The sequence below is a fragment of the Micropterus salmoides genome, unplaced genomic scaffold (assembly GCF_014851395.1).
Source record: "Micropterus salmoides isolate LMB-PRFRI ecotype aquatic unplaced genomic scaffold, ASM1485139v1 Ms_hic_scaffold_6, whole genome shotgun sequence".
In the NCBI taxonomy this organism is placed as follows: domain Eukaryota; kingdom Metazoa; phylum Chordata; class Actinopteri; order Centrarchiformes; family Centrarchidae; genus Micropterus; species Micropterus salmoides.
Window position 1 is genome coordinate 7,389,434 of NW_024044348.1, and position 12,711 is coordinate 7,402,144.

Here is a 12,711-nt window from a genome sequence, read left to right on the forward strand (position 1 = left end):
AAAGTTTCATTGAAACGCAAATGCAATTTTATATTAAAAGATAGCAAAGGGATAATTCACTATATCACACAACACAGCTTGTTAGTACCGCCATGGAAATACATATACAGTCTTTTCATATTTACACATCAAGTGACAACCAAACAGAAATCATAAATACCTCTTTTTGTTAACTTTACAACAGCTATACGCGACCTGTATTTCATAAGATAAAAGAGCACTATTAAATAACTGGCATCTTCCCTACCATATACAAGGCTTGGAAACACAGTGGTTAAAATAATCCAGCAAAAACGAAACAAAAAATGTTCTTCTCCAGTGAGTAAAATTAATACAAGTCTAAAAACGATCATGAAATCCCTTTGTACAAAAGACTATACAACTTAATCAATGAAATATCTTCAAAAGAAATGTTTAAATGCTTATATCCACATGATAAAATCTGTACAGTTTTAGCATTCATGCAGCAGAGTTGGAGGGACTGTGAGCCGGGGTGATTGGTTATCGGGTCGCTGTGATGCTCTGTAGGCCTACTGTAAACCAACCGTCAGAGACCGTAGTAAGGTAGCTGCCAAGACCCTCTTCCATTGGCCTCAGTGCTTCGTCTAGCAGCAAATCAGCAGGTTGCTGAGCTTGTAGCAGATACTTCAAAATACATGGTTCTGTAAAGTCTAACTGATATATTTGTCAATATAGTAATAAAGTATTTCCTTGTACCATATTTCAACAACAGACAGAAGTTAAAGCAATGCATAATATCTTTACTTGTATTAAATTCATTTTTCACTAAGTTGTCAGTGATATATTTCTAAACTATAAACCCTCACTGTCCAATGGGGTCAGACATGCACAGTGTTCCTAAGTTACCCATTTAGCTATACTGTACTGTGGCAGATACTGCAAGTACACTTTTGCATTACAGATTTAGAGTTTATGGGTCAAAACTCAAAATTACGAACAGAACAAATGCTCTCATTTACCCCTACTAGTGTTTGGCCACGCAGATACTTTTGGTTTTATGTGCCAAGTTTTTGATATATTTGCCTCTGAAACTTGCTGCTACCCCAATACAATCTGGCAAACTGGAACTTTTGTGATTATGTCCCAAAAGTCAGAAAATCTAAATCAAAATCACATGAACATTTGTAGTGACGCTACATCTAATCCTACAACATAACGTTGCTCAACATTATTGTGTTTAGTCTAGTCAAACAGGTATTGTAATTTTCTTTTAAAAAAACATGTAATATTGTTTATCTTATGTAGGGAGGACCGAATGGTGTATAATTATAATAATACAGCAAAAAAGTTTGAGAGATGACATTAATAGATAATGTGGTTGGAAAGAATGGATGAAGGTTCATTGGTGAGGACAATATATAACGGACACACTCCCACGGTGAAAAAAAGGGAACTGTTTCTTGCACTAAAAATTAATTGTCGTGGAACTTGTTAAAAATCAAAGAGCTTCAATAGTAAGTGCTGTCGTAGATCATCATATATCCAGATATTACGATTCACAATTTTTTGGACAGACCAATGAAAGTTTTCAGGCAGAAGAAATCCCAGGGACATATATCTAACACTTGGGTAAATAAAACCACAACCATCTCCAGGTCTGAGAATTAATTAGTTTTTTTCTCTGTGATCTGGGTGACCAAACCCAAGTAAAACGAATGTCACGAACATGTTAAAACCTCTGAGAAAAATAAATATACAGCTGAAGGAGGAAAAAGAATGAAATGTTTGGCACTTAGGCTGTTACTTCATTGTGGCTTCCTCTGCAATGGTGGAGGATAAGCAATGTTTGAATTACAACTTTAAAAACAAAACAAAACACTAAAGGCTCCTTTCAGGTTACTTTTGCAGTAGATGAATGGACTTCTGCAACCAGCTGAGAGTACCAGCTACATGAAGTCCTTGCTTGATCTGTTGGAGACCGTAAAATAAAGAATCAGAAGCAGAGGGTGTCATCACTGAGGTCTCCCACATGTGAGGGCAAGTCAGTAAAGTCAAATGAAACAAACATCCCCTAATTAAGAACTAGATTTCTATTGAAATGTAAATGCAGAAAGAAGCATGGAGACTCTGTGAAGCCCCACCCTTTGGCACTGTCATAAATACAACCCCTGAATACCCGGGTCCTGCTGCATAAAGTTCTACCACAACACTCTCTGAAAGTCAGCAAACCCACTCCACAAGTACAAAAACGTTCATAAATAGAGTTCATAAAGACATGAGTGGCATTAGAGAGAGCATCACGGTTACATCGTCCAGGGGAGTATGTCGTAGTTTTAGCTTTGTCCCCCCAAAAAAGTTCACAAAAAATAAAAGTTCTACACAGAGAAGCGTTTGTGGCATTGAGTGTCTGCATCCTTTAAAAAGGCTCCAGATAACGCTTGTGTCTCTCTGTTCACTTCCTCCCCAGAGTCTTTTGCTTCCTTATTCCAGCATGCTCGTTAGTTTATGATTTTGCCAAAAGGCAGTAGCACTGAGGGTACTGTTGGAGGACTGTACTGCAAGTGTATGTGTGTTCGCGCACAAGTAGGACGGAGCCCCAGTTTCAGAGACATGAGTTGTGTTAATGGGAGCTTAGTTCTGTCTGACCAGGGGCATATGTACCGTTACTCTATGTATGCAACTCTTTGTACCTATTTCTCTTTGTGTGTTTGTACCAGCTATACATACAGGTGTGTGTGTATGAGTGTATTAGGTAATGGAGGTTGAGATAAAGCACAGAGAGGCAGTGGGGCCTCCCTCACACTTCGCTCTCTGTGGAGGGCTTGCGCGTGGAGGCCCAGCCAGTGTCAGGCAGGCTGTGCTGGGCATGACGCTGCGGGGTGATGGCTGAAGGGGTCAGGGTGGTTATGGAGGAGCATTCAGATGCCTCCTCCTGGAGGAGCTGCTCCGTCTCGCCATCATCTAGCGAAGCACTGCTGGCCTGCAGGGACACGGTGTCTGTACGCATGCAGGTGTGCAGGCCGCCTCGGGACGGCTTGATCTGTTTTAGGTCATCCCAGTAAAGCTCCTCATTGGACAAGAGACACACACCCTCCACAATGCGGATCTTCTCCTTGGTGTAGCCTCCGTCCACCCCCCCCTGGACAACGAGACAGGGTTAGTTAGTCAGAGTGATTGCCTCTATACCAGCAGTTTAATGGGAAAACCACCCATTATATACCCAAACATTTATTAGGAGTTAAATTGTGATGTTTTTTTGTTTTCAACGTAGGAGCCACCAAGGTGTGACAGATAGACCTCCCATTTTTTTTCTTCCTTAACCCTAACCTTTTCCTCATTTTTAAAGAATATTTACAGTCTGTTGATGTTAAAATCAGCTACACAAACATCACCAGCATTTTAAAAGTTGGACCTGTTAAAGGTGGACCCTTTAAGGATTAATCAGCGACCAACTGCACAGCACGCCAGAGCAAGATGGAACCTTCAAACACGACCCATGCACAGGAAGTTGGCTCCTTTTAGTAATGCTGTGGTTTCTTCAGGAGTTAGTTTTTCATTTTCAGATTAAGGTGCTACAGGTATTTAACTACTATAAACATAACACCAGGCTGTCAGCCTGTGTAATCTTGAGTGAAATCCACTGGATTGCTTTATAGCACAAAAGTCATGGACAAGTTATTCAGTCTATTGTAGAGGGAATCATCTAGACATATCCAGCATGACCTCTCTCTTTTGACAAATAGCTTAATTACTTAGTAGGAACTAAAGGGGTCTATGGGAAATGTAGTCTTGAGTTTAAGAAAGGCTATCAATCAGTTCTGACATAGAGACCATCAACTGTCTGTACTGTGTTCTTAGGTGTTTAAAGTTATTTCAGGGCCTGTTGAAATATATATAATTATTTAATGACGTTACATGTAGCACCTTTAACAAAATCTAGCCATACATTTAGTTTCTTCACCTGTTGAAATGTCAGTTTCACAAAAAACAACTAATAAGTAGTATAAACACTGACATGCTACTGATCACAGAGCTCTGTAACTGCACCAAAAGAGAGCAGTTATTCATTTTGGAAAGCAGGTTGCATGCAGCGAAAGACAGAAGAAATGGTGAAAAACAAAGAAACGGCAGAGGACAAGTCAGAGAAAACATTACTGGAAAACTCCTTCATGCTGTGTAACTACCTCTCCACTGGACAAGTGGGTCAAAAGATAAAGGGAGAGAGGGAGTTGTAGGGGTGAGAGAGCTGCAGTGAGGAGAGAGAGGAGGAAGAAAAGATGAGCACTGGTGTCTGTAACCTGCTCACGTCAACACAATCAATTTGACCAGAGACAAACAGTCAAGGCATTTGTCTCTGTATTTACCCACCATACACCTACATAGTCTGTGATCATTCTATGAAAATATAATGGATTTTATTTAAATCCATTCATCTGCTAAAAAAAAAACTTTTTCACATCAATGTCCAGACTGATTGTTACCTCTTTCTTATATCGAAGCTGGTTGTATATTGGAGGCTTCTGCGATGCCTCGATCTTGACCTCTTGTGTGGACGTCCGGTACGAGGGGTTACTGTAGGTCAGGTTGCTCACTCCTGGGTCAGCAAACTTTGACTTTTTATGTCTGTCAACCGGAAGAAAACGGGACATGTCTTTCAAATTGAACTGTCTGCTGTGTATCAAATGTAAGTGTAAATGACAAGCAGGGGACTGACCTGTAAAAAATCAAAGCAGCGATGACGATCAGAATAGCCAGGATGGTCAGAACTCCACCAATCACATAGCTGATATGAAGTCCTTCTCCTTCAACAGATAGCACAGATGTTAAACACTGTGTGCTTAAAAGAACATTATAGACTTTTGTTTGCGGTCTTAAACAATTTCAGTTTCATCTCAGTACAGAGTTCTGAAACTCATTAGCCTAGCTTGTGTGAAGTTTATGTCATATGGGAGATAGAGTTGGGAGAGGTTCCTGTATTTATAAACCTGAAACTCTATGTTACGGTTACAGGTATTACTGTGCTTCTCCTACTACAATAACAGTGAATGGCCAACGTCCTCAAACTTTGAATGACAGCTGACTGGAGAACTGGTAAAATCTGGTTCTTCCCACAAGCCATCACTCTGATGAACAGCTGATTTCTGACTCACGGCGTCAGGAACAATTCTTGTGCAATAACCCAGTAACTCTGCCTCTAATCAGCCACCTGTTTACTGGCTACCACTTAATATTTATTCACCATTCTTTATTTCAGTGCTGTTCATACTGTTATATTGTCATATTGTAGATACTTTATACCAAATCCACCTACCTCAAATCATTACTCTTGCACAAAATACTTATTTATTCCAGCATCCTTTGCACTATGCTTCATTGCACTGTGTACATGTGTATATGTACCTGTATATTACATCCACCTCCGACATGTACATACTCCAGCATCCTTTGCACTCTGAGTGCTCACTGCACTATTTGTCAATATGTCTATATTGTTTTTGTTCATAGTGTGTATATTTGTGTTGTCTACACTGAAGTCTGTGTCTGATTTTATTTTATTTTTATTATTGTGATTTTGTATTGTTGTATGAGTAAGCACATTGTGAGCAATGTACAATCCAGAGTCAAATTGGTCGTATGTGTACACATACCCGGCAATAAAGCGGATTCTGATTCTGGTCAAAATAGCTTTTTTATTGATTTAGTTGTTGCTGTTTTAATTTAGTTTTCTATGTTTTTATGTTGTGCTATATACAAAGTGTTATTATTATTATTTGACGTAATTGTATCACTCTGATGATGGCTCACTTTTGCTTTGCATAGTCGTAATTGCTCATGGGTTGAGGTGAATTATATCTACAAGTTGAAAACTAATAACTATTGTCCCACAAGACATAACTGGCATTAGCCAAGCTAAACTGGAAGCAGGGGGAAACTGCTCAAAACTGCTCTAATAACTCCAAAACTGTTATCATTCGCTACTGTAGCAAGCTAGTTAACAACGACAACCAACTTCGCTTAGCAAGGCTAGCAGTTTCCACCTGCCTCCAGTCTTTCAGCTAAGCTAGGCTAAACACATTCTTGGCCCATCTATGTGCTTGTGCTTGACATTGGATGAAAGTATGGTTGGATTGCTTTTCTTGTTTTGGGTACGATAGTAAATGTGAATTTACTAAAATGTCAGACCTGAATTTGAGACGGTTCCTTAAAGACTATATGCAATGTGCAAACTGAGAGGAGAGAACTTTTTTGTATACTTACCATGAGGAGCCGTCACCACGGTGCTCAAGCTGCCTTCTTCTTTTAGATTCTTGTCAGTGCAGCTGTAAAAATAAGAAAGAAACCCAGCATCAGAAGGGTACTTAATATTATTTACTCAATAAATAAAAGTTTGTAAGCTTCTGTAGTTTTACTTCTGGTTGAAAACCTCTTAGGCTTACATTTCTGGAGCAAGGACAAGGAACTTCAATTTGCCAATCATTACTATTTCTTCTAAAGTCATTGTTCAAATTAGATGAACAAAGTTGAAAAGATCAGCATCACCTTGTGCGGACAACATGCCGCTATTTGACATTTTTTTAAAAGAGTAATACATGAGATTCTTAAGCAAGGTTGCCAACATTATTTGCAGAAGAACAAGTCTACTATTGTATTCCTCAATGGGATAATGTAAAAGTACTCTGAGAGAAGTTATTATTACATTTTATTCAGAGTAAGTAAAGTAAAAAATCCCTTCAAAAAACAGCTTTCCTGTTACATATTCTTCAAATGGACAAACAGACGTACTTGTGTGGAGTGTCTGTTGGAGCTTTGGGGATCTTGTTGGGAACAGGAGTGCTGCTGGTTCCTTTGGCTGGAGAGGTGGGGATGTAACCTGAAACTGATGCAGGCAAACATGTGCAGGTCAGAACTTGAGTGTGCTGGAACATACTTTTAAGTTAGTTCATATTTTGGGTATAACACTGAAACACGTTCACAAGTCAGCACACACAACAGTCAGGTACACACAGATGAATCACAGTGGTCACTCACTGGTGGAGCAGGGTCGGCCATCTGGTTCATCAGGGCACGCGCACACAAAACTGTTGGTCTTGGCGAAGCAAAGATGAGTGCAGCCGCCATTATTTACCCCACAGAGGTTGGTACCTAAGTGAGAGGAGTAGGGACATTCACAAGTGGTACTAACCAGTCAAACAGAAACACATTTGAAAAGGTTTATTTTTGTTTCGATTGTGTTCAGACTGTAAGAGATGCTGACTAAATTCCATGTATATATTTGATCAGTAGTAGTTATACTGCCTAATGAGAAAACCACATAGCATTGAGTGACTGATTATTAATATTTTAGTTCAAGTTAGTGTCAATAATGGTGTTAAATGATTATTTAAATGCATATTTTTAAACTTGGGTATGTGTTGTTGTTTTTTTATTATGCTTTAATACAAGTTTATTTTGTCATTTCTATGGCAACCGTGGCTCACCAAACCGACCAGACTTGCGACCCGTTCTGTGCCTGCGTTCATTGCCGGCTGTATTTCAAGTTCACATCCATACCAGCCTCTGCTGCTTCAGCACTTTACCAGCCGAACACTTTGTGCATCAGTGTCCTCACAGAAACGTTTATGAACACAGTGACGTATCCCATGGTGTCAGGGGAGTCAGAAGTAAACCTTCCTTACCTGTCTGTCTGTGAGGTGATACCACTATAATGTCCATGAGGCCCTCCACGTTGGCCAGCACGGTTTCCTTGTTACGGCCGGTGTGTTTGTCAACCCGCTGGATGGACTTTGTCTGCCAGTCCGTCCAGTAGATCCAGCGGTCTTGCTGCGAGAGTCGGGAGAAAGGAGTTAGAGGGGAGGACACCGGCTTCAACTGGGGAAACGGGGGAGAAGAAGAGAGGAGAGGAAAAACACAGACAAGGAGCAGGGGGATGGGAGGAAGAAAGGGAAGGGAGAGAGGAGGAAGAAAAATGAGGGTCACAGTGGAAGGGAAGTAGAAGAAATGGTTAAGTTGAATGAGTTCAGTATGAGTTGGAGGACGGAGAGACGACCAGTGAGAGTCACACGGTGAGCCAATGAGTGAAAGAGAGCAGGTGAGTGGAGGAGGTAACCAGGAGGAAAGGTCAGCCCAGTGATTAACAGCTGAGGGTGAGGAGGGGTGGGGTGGGGGGTACCTGTGTGAGGGCGAATGGGTGGGACACAGGGCTGACTAGGACCTGACGCAGTTTCCCGTTCAGGTCCGAACTCTCAATCCTGTCCAGGTGGGCGTCCACCCAGAAGATCCTGCAGAAAACATCACAGATTCATAAACGCACTTCGATCTGCAAATACACTGTACATGCCTAAAAAGCCATATAGGTAGCTCTTGCTGCAGACATGCTTCTCTCTCTAACCTTCGTGTGTCGTAGTCTAGCGTGAGACCGTTGGGCCAACCCAGGTCAGTGTTGATGAGAACCTTTCGGTCTGAGCCGTCCAGGTGAGATCGCTCAATCTTTGCAATGTGACCCCAGTCGGTCCAGAACAGGAACCTGCAGAGACAAGGCTGAACTGGTGAGCAGACTTTCTATTGTACAAACAATTTATTTTTAAATAGACTCTTCCAAACTAAACTCTTCCCGATGTTTTGGCTTCTTTCTGCTAACATTCTGCTTTTTATTCTGCTAATTTCAGCACAGTTGATTTGTCTGGATTTAAGACATCTTTTAAAAAAATGCTTAAGATATTTCTGTTAACAGCTTGTGAGTCAAAACACAAATATGAGGTTGAAGCCCAGTATAGTACCCTCTCTTACCCTTTGCTTGGGAATGCTGCAATGGCTCTGGGTTCATCCAAACTGTTGTTGACCAGGACTTTGCGGCTCGTTCCATCCAGACGGGCCACCTCGATGGTGTTGCGCCCGGTGTCGGTCCAGTACATATTCCTGGCCACCCAGTCCACAGATAGCCCATCTGTTGTCTTCAGGCCCTGGCTGATCACTGTCTCCATGCCACTGCCGTCTAAGTTTGAACGCCTAAAGAACAAAGTAAAGAGTGGACATTATATCTCATTGGGCTACCTGAGACTAGCAAATAAAATAATCCTGGGAATCCTGCTAAATACTGATTTAATGTCTTAATGTCAGCAAACTTCTCAGTTTAAGGATGTCTTTTTTTACCCGATTGGTTTTTCCATTTTTTGAAGAAAAACATTTCTCAAAGTAGTATTGACAAGCGTGTTTTCAGTCTCACTGTCTTACTTAAGCACAGCAACAATAAACTTTGTCCAGATTTTTTCCCATTATGTACATCATTTTTAAAGTACCTCTACATGACAGAATGACTGTACTTGGTTAATACATATAATCATACATCTGTAATTAATGCAATGAAAGCTAACAAATAAATGTCAAGAGAGAGTTTGCATTTAAAAGTTGTTTGCGTTCGCACCTTATAACATCCAGGGTGACGTCGGTGTAGTAAAGCTTTCCATCCACGCTGTCGTAGTCCAGTGAGATGACGTTGTGCAGCTCGGGTACCGGTACGTGCACGTCGGTGTGGTCGTTGGTGTCCAGGGAGATTCTGCGAACACTGACGCGGTTGGAGAAGAGCAGGTACGTCTCTGGGGAGTCGTCACATGACCTGCCGTCTCTCTTGAGCAGGATGCCGGTGGGACAGGCGCAGGATGTACCATTGGGACGAGGCAGGCACAGGTGGGTGCAGCCCCCGTTTCTCCTGCCACACTTATTAAAACCTGAAGAGGCCAGAGATGGATGGATTGATGCAAGAGACAGGTGACGCCGTGCTACACAAAAAGTGTATCCATAGCTAATTTTCGTTTACAGAGGTGTCTTACTATTTCTAGGCAACATATAATCACTTGTCAATAATCACAAGTACAATCAACAGAAGGCAAACAAAACAAAAATTTCTATGAAACTACAAGTGAGCCACTAAATTTCCTCTAAGCTTGACTTGTGTAGTTTATGGGGTGAAAACGTCTTTTAGTGAGATCAAACAGCTCTCGTTAGTCACAGTTTACTACTAGGGCGTCCAGCCACTGCTAAAAACACATCTAATGTGTTCAACAGCTAAAACTGCATAATGTAAGGATAGCAAAAATAGAAATGGAGGGAAACTGAGCAAATCTGAAGAATTTAGGAAGCTGTGTGATCAGTTGCAAAAATCTACAAACAAATAAAATACAACATGTCGAGCAGGTCATGAAATATTGACTAGAAAATGGAAATAAAGGAAATGAGCAATATTAATCGATGGAAACACTTTTTTGTGAGGCAGCAGGTCTGGGACTATAAGAGTGCTAACAACTCACTTTAAGTCCCTACTATAGGTTAAAGCTCCAACAACACTGCATCCTACACTTCCCATAATGCAACTCAGTAAACACCACCATTTTTTAAAGTACACATCCAACAGTTTGATGTTTTAACACGGGCTTTATATTGAAAATATTTTGTCTCATAGCCCAAGCTGAGTGACTCCAGAGCCATTACGATATAATGCAACTTTTTCATACGCTAGTAAATATGGCAAATTAACTGGTTTTGACAAGTAAAATGGATGTAGCTCCCCTTTAACTACAATTCAACTTCCTGTCCACAGACTCACCCAGTGGTCTCTCCCTGTCCACAGCCTGGATGTCCATCAGGCCTGGCAGGTTGGATCGCACCGTGATGGTGTTGGTCCCAGTGTTCTTGTCAGCTCGCTGGATGCTGCGGCTCTGCCAGTCGGTCCAGTAGATGTGGGACCCCATTAGGGTTAAACCGTATGGGTGCTGGACTGGCGTCACAAGGGTGCGGCGATTCTGCCCGTTCAGGTCAGATGACTCGATACGCTGGACAAGACCAGAAAAGATAAAAAGGATTACCACCATGGCTTCATGCTCCATATTGTCTGATGATCTTTTGTCTTATCACATTTACATTTTAGCTAATTAGCATTTAGCAATTTAAATCACTACTAATTTCTACAGACTTGCGTTCCTGCAGTAAGGGTGAGGTTATACTAGAAATAAAGTGGTATGACTGGTTGTCCGACCACATTTTCAGACAGAGCTCCTGGAAGTCATTTTAAAAGTGACAAAAACGGTCGTGTCAAGAAGGAAAAAATAGTGCTAGAGAGAAAAGTTGTGTGAAGTGGGAGTGAATGTCGGACACAGACCCCCCCAATCTGATATTGGAAAGGTGTGGGAATAAGTTTGGAAAAATATCTAATTGCGATTATTTTGACGTCACTGACACGTGACGTCACATTCCATGGAAAACACTCCCTTGGAGGAGTTATTTTCCGCTGCAGTTACAGTTAACATTTTTATTAATTTAGCTGATGCTTTTATCCAAAGCCACTTACAATTGCTATATATGTCAGAGCTCACACGCCTCTGGAGCAACTAGGGGTTAAGTGTCTTGCTCAGGGACACAATGGTGGATGTGTGGGTCTCTCACCACCCCAGAGAGTAGATTTTTACAGATTTTTATGTCTTGTCTGTCTTTAATTTGGGGCATCTTTATGAACAGCCTTTTCTTTGTATTTTCCAAAATTATTATACCAGTCTGGCTTGTGTTTATTTCATTATGTTGCTTTTTCTCACTGTGAAGCACTCGTTTAAAAAATGCTATACAGAAACAGGTTCTTTATTTATTATTATTTCTACCAGTTTGTCTGATCCAGAGTGACTTGCAATGTATGAAATGGCAAATTAAGTCACATTTCTTGTCCATCAACATTACAAGTCCTTAAAAACAGAGAAACCAGGGCTTTTGTCCTATTGCAATTTATGATTGGTCACTTGATGTCAATACTGACCTCAGTGTGAGCGTCGGCCCACAGTAACTGTGAGCCAGCCATGTCGATGGCGAGGCCGTTGGGCCAGCCCAGGTTGTTACTAATGAGAACCACACGGTCTGATCCATCCATCGCTGAGCGCTCCAGTTTAGCGTGCTCTCCCCAGTCTGTCCAGTATAAATAACTGGATAAGAGAGACAGAAAAAGTTAGAGGGACACAAATCAAAGGTCAGACAATGTAAGAAGACAGAGATAATGTATGAGGACATGCTGGGTCACAAGACTAGCTATCATGCTCTAGCAGCCTCACCCCATCTCATGGTAGAGGGCGATGGCTCGAGGGCTGTCCAGGTTTTGCCAGATGAGAACTTTCCTCATGGAGCCGTCCAAGTTGGCAACCTCAATGCGGTTGGTTCCCGTGTCTGTCCAGTAGATCTTCCTGCCAACAGCATCCACTGCCAGGCCATCAGTTGTCATCAACCCTACAGAGACACACAAAGATAGAGTTGTGACACTATGACTGGGTGGAGCGAAACAGCATCATACACGTAGGCCATCCTCCTCACCTGTAGATACGATGTCTTCATATGCTTTTCCGTTGATGTTAGCTCTGCTGATTTTCTTCAGTGTACTGTCAGACCAATAGACTTTTCCTGCAGGAGGCGCCACACATACACATGTAAGAACTAAGTGAGTTCTACTGTCTTTTTGAAACAGGCATTTTAAAACTTTGAGAAGGCATTCAAACCTTCTTTGGGGTCGACCCCGATGGCGATAGTGTTCTTCATGGAACTATTAACAGCCAGAACCACATCAGCGAAATAAGGGATATCCAAAGAAACCATCCTGATGTCTGTCCTCCGTGCAAAGATCAGGAAGCTGCTCATCCCTGCACGCACACACACACACACACACACACACATACACACACACACACACACACCACCTTCCAGTCAGAATACAAAGGGGGCTGA

The 12,711-nt window shown here is 41.6% G+C and overlaps 1 protein-coding gene across 4 annotated transcripts in view; it reads right to left on the reverse strand.

Moving 5' to 3' along the window:
• Positions 1–4: 4 nt before the first annotated feature.
• lrp4 (low density lipoprotein receptor-related protein 4) overlaps positions 5–12,711 on the reverse strand; it is a 120,922-nt gene continuing 108,215 nt past the window's right edge. For 2 of the 4 annotated variants that reach the window (XM_038700913.1, XM_038700916.1), the window contains 16 exons: positions 12,486–12,626; positions 12,304–12,390; positions 12,048–12,219; positions 11,759–11,921; positions 10,562–10,787; positions 9,383–9,686; positions 8,749–8,967; positions 8,351–8,485; positions 8,132–8,240; positions 7,638–7,830; positions 6,991–7,104; positions 6,745–6,838; positions 6,220–6,281; positions 4,676–4,763; positions 4,443–4,584; positions 5–3,100 (listed from right to left, as the gene is read on the reverse strand). In XM_038700913.1, coding sequence (XP_038556841.1) covers positions 2,759–3,100; positions 4,443–4,584; positions 4,676–4,763; positions 6,220–6,281; positions 6,745–6,838; positions 6,991–7,104; positions 7,638–7,830; positions 8,132–8,240; positions 8,351–8,485; positions 8,749–8,967; positions 9,383–9,686; positions 10,562–10,787; positions 11,759–11,921; positions 12,048–12,219; positions 12,304–12,390; positions 12,486–12,626 — 2,591 coding nt within the window. In that variant the 3' untranslated portion in view covers positions 5–2,758. Of the gene's footprint in view, positions 3,101–4,145; positions 4,208–4,442; positions 4,585–4,675; positions 4,764–6,219; positions 6,282–6,744; positions 6,839–6,990; positions 7,105–7,637; positions 7,831–8,131; positions 8,241–8,350; positions 8,486–8,748; positions 8,968–9,382; positions 9,687–10,561; positions 10,788–11,758; positions 11,922–12,047; positions 12,220–12,303; positions 12,391–12,485; positions 12,627–12,711 lie in introns of all 4 variants that reach the window. The other 2 variants (XM_038700915.1, XM_038700914.1) reach the window with 2 other exon arrangements.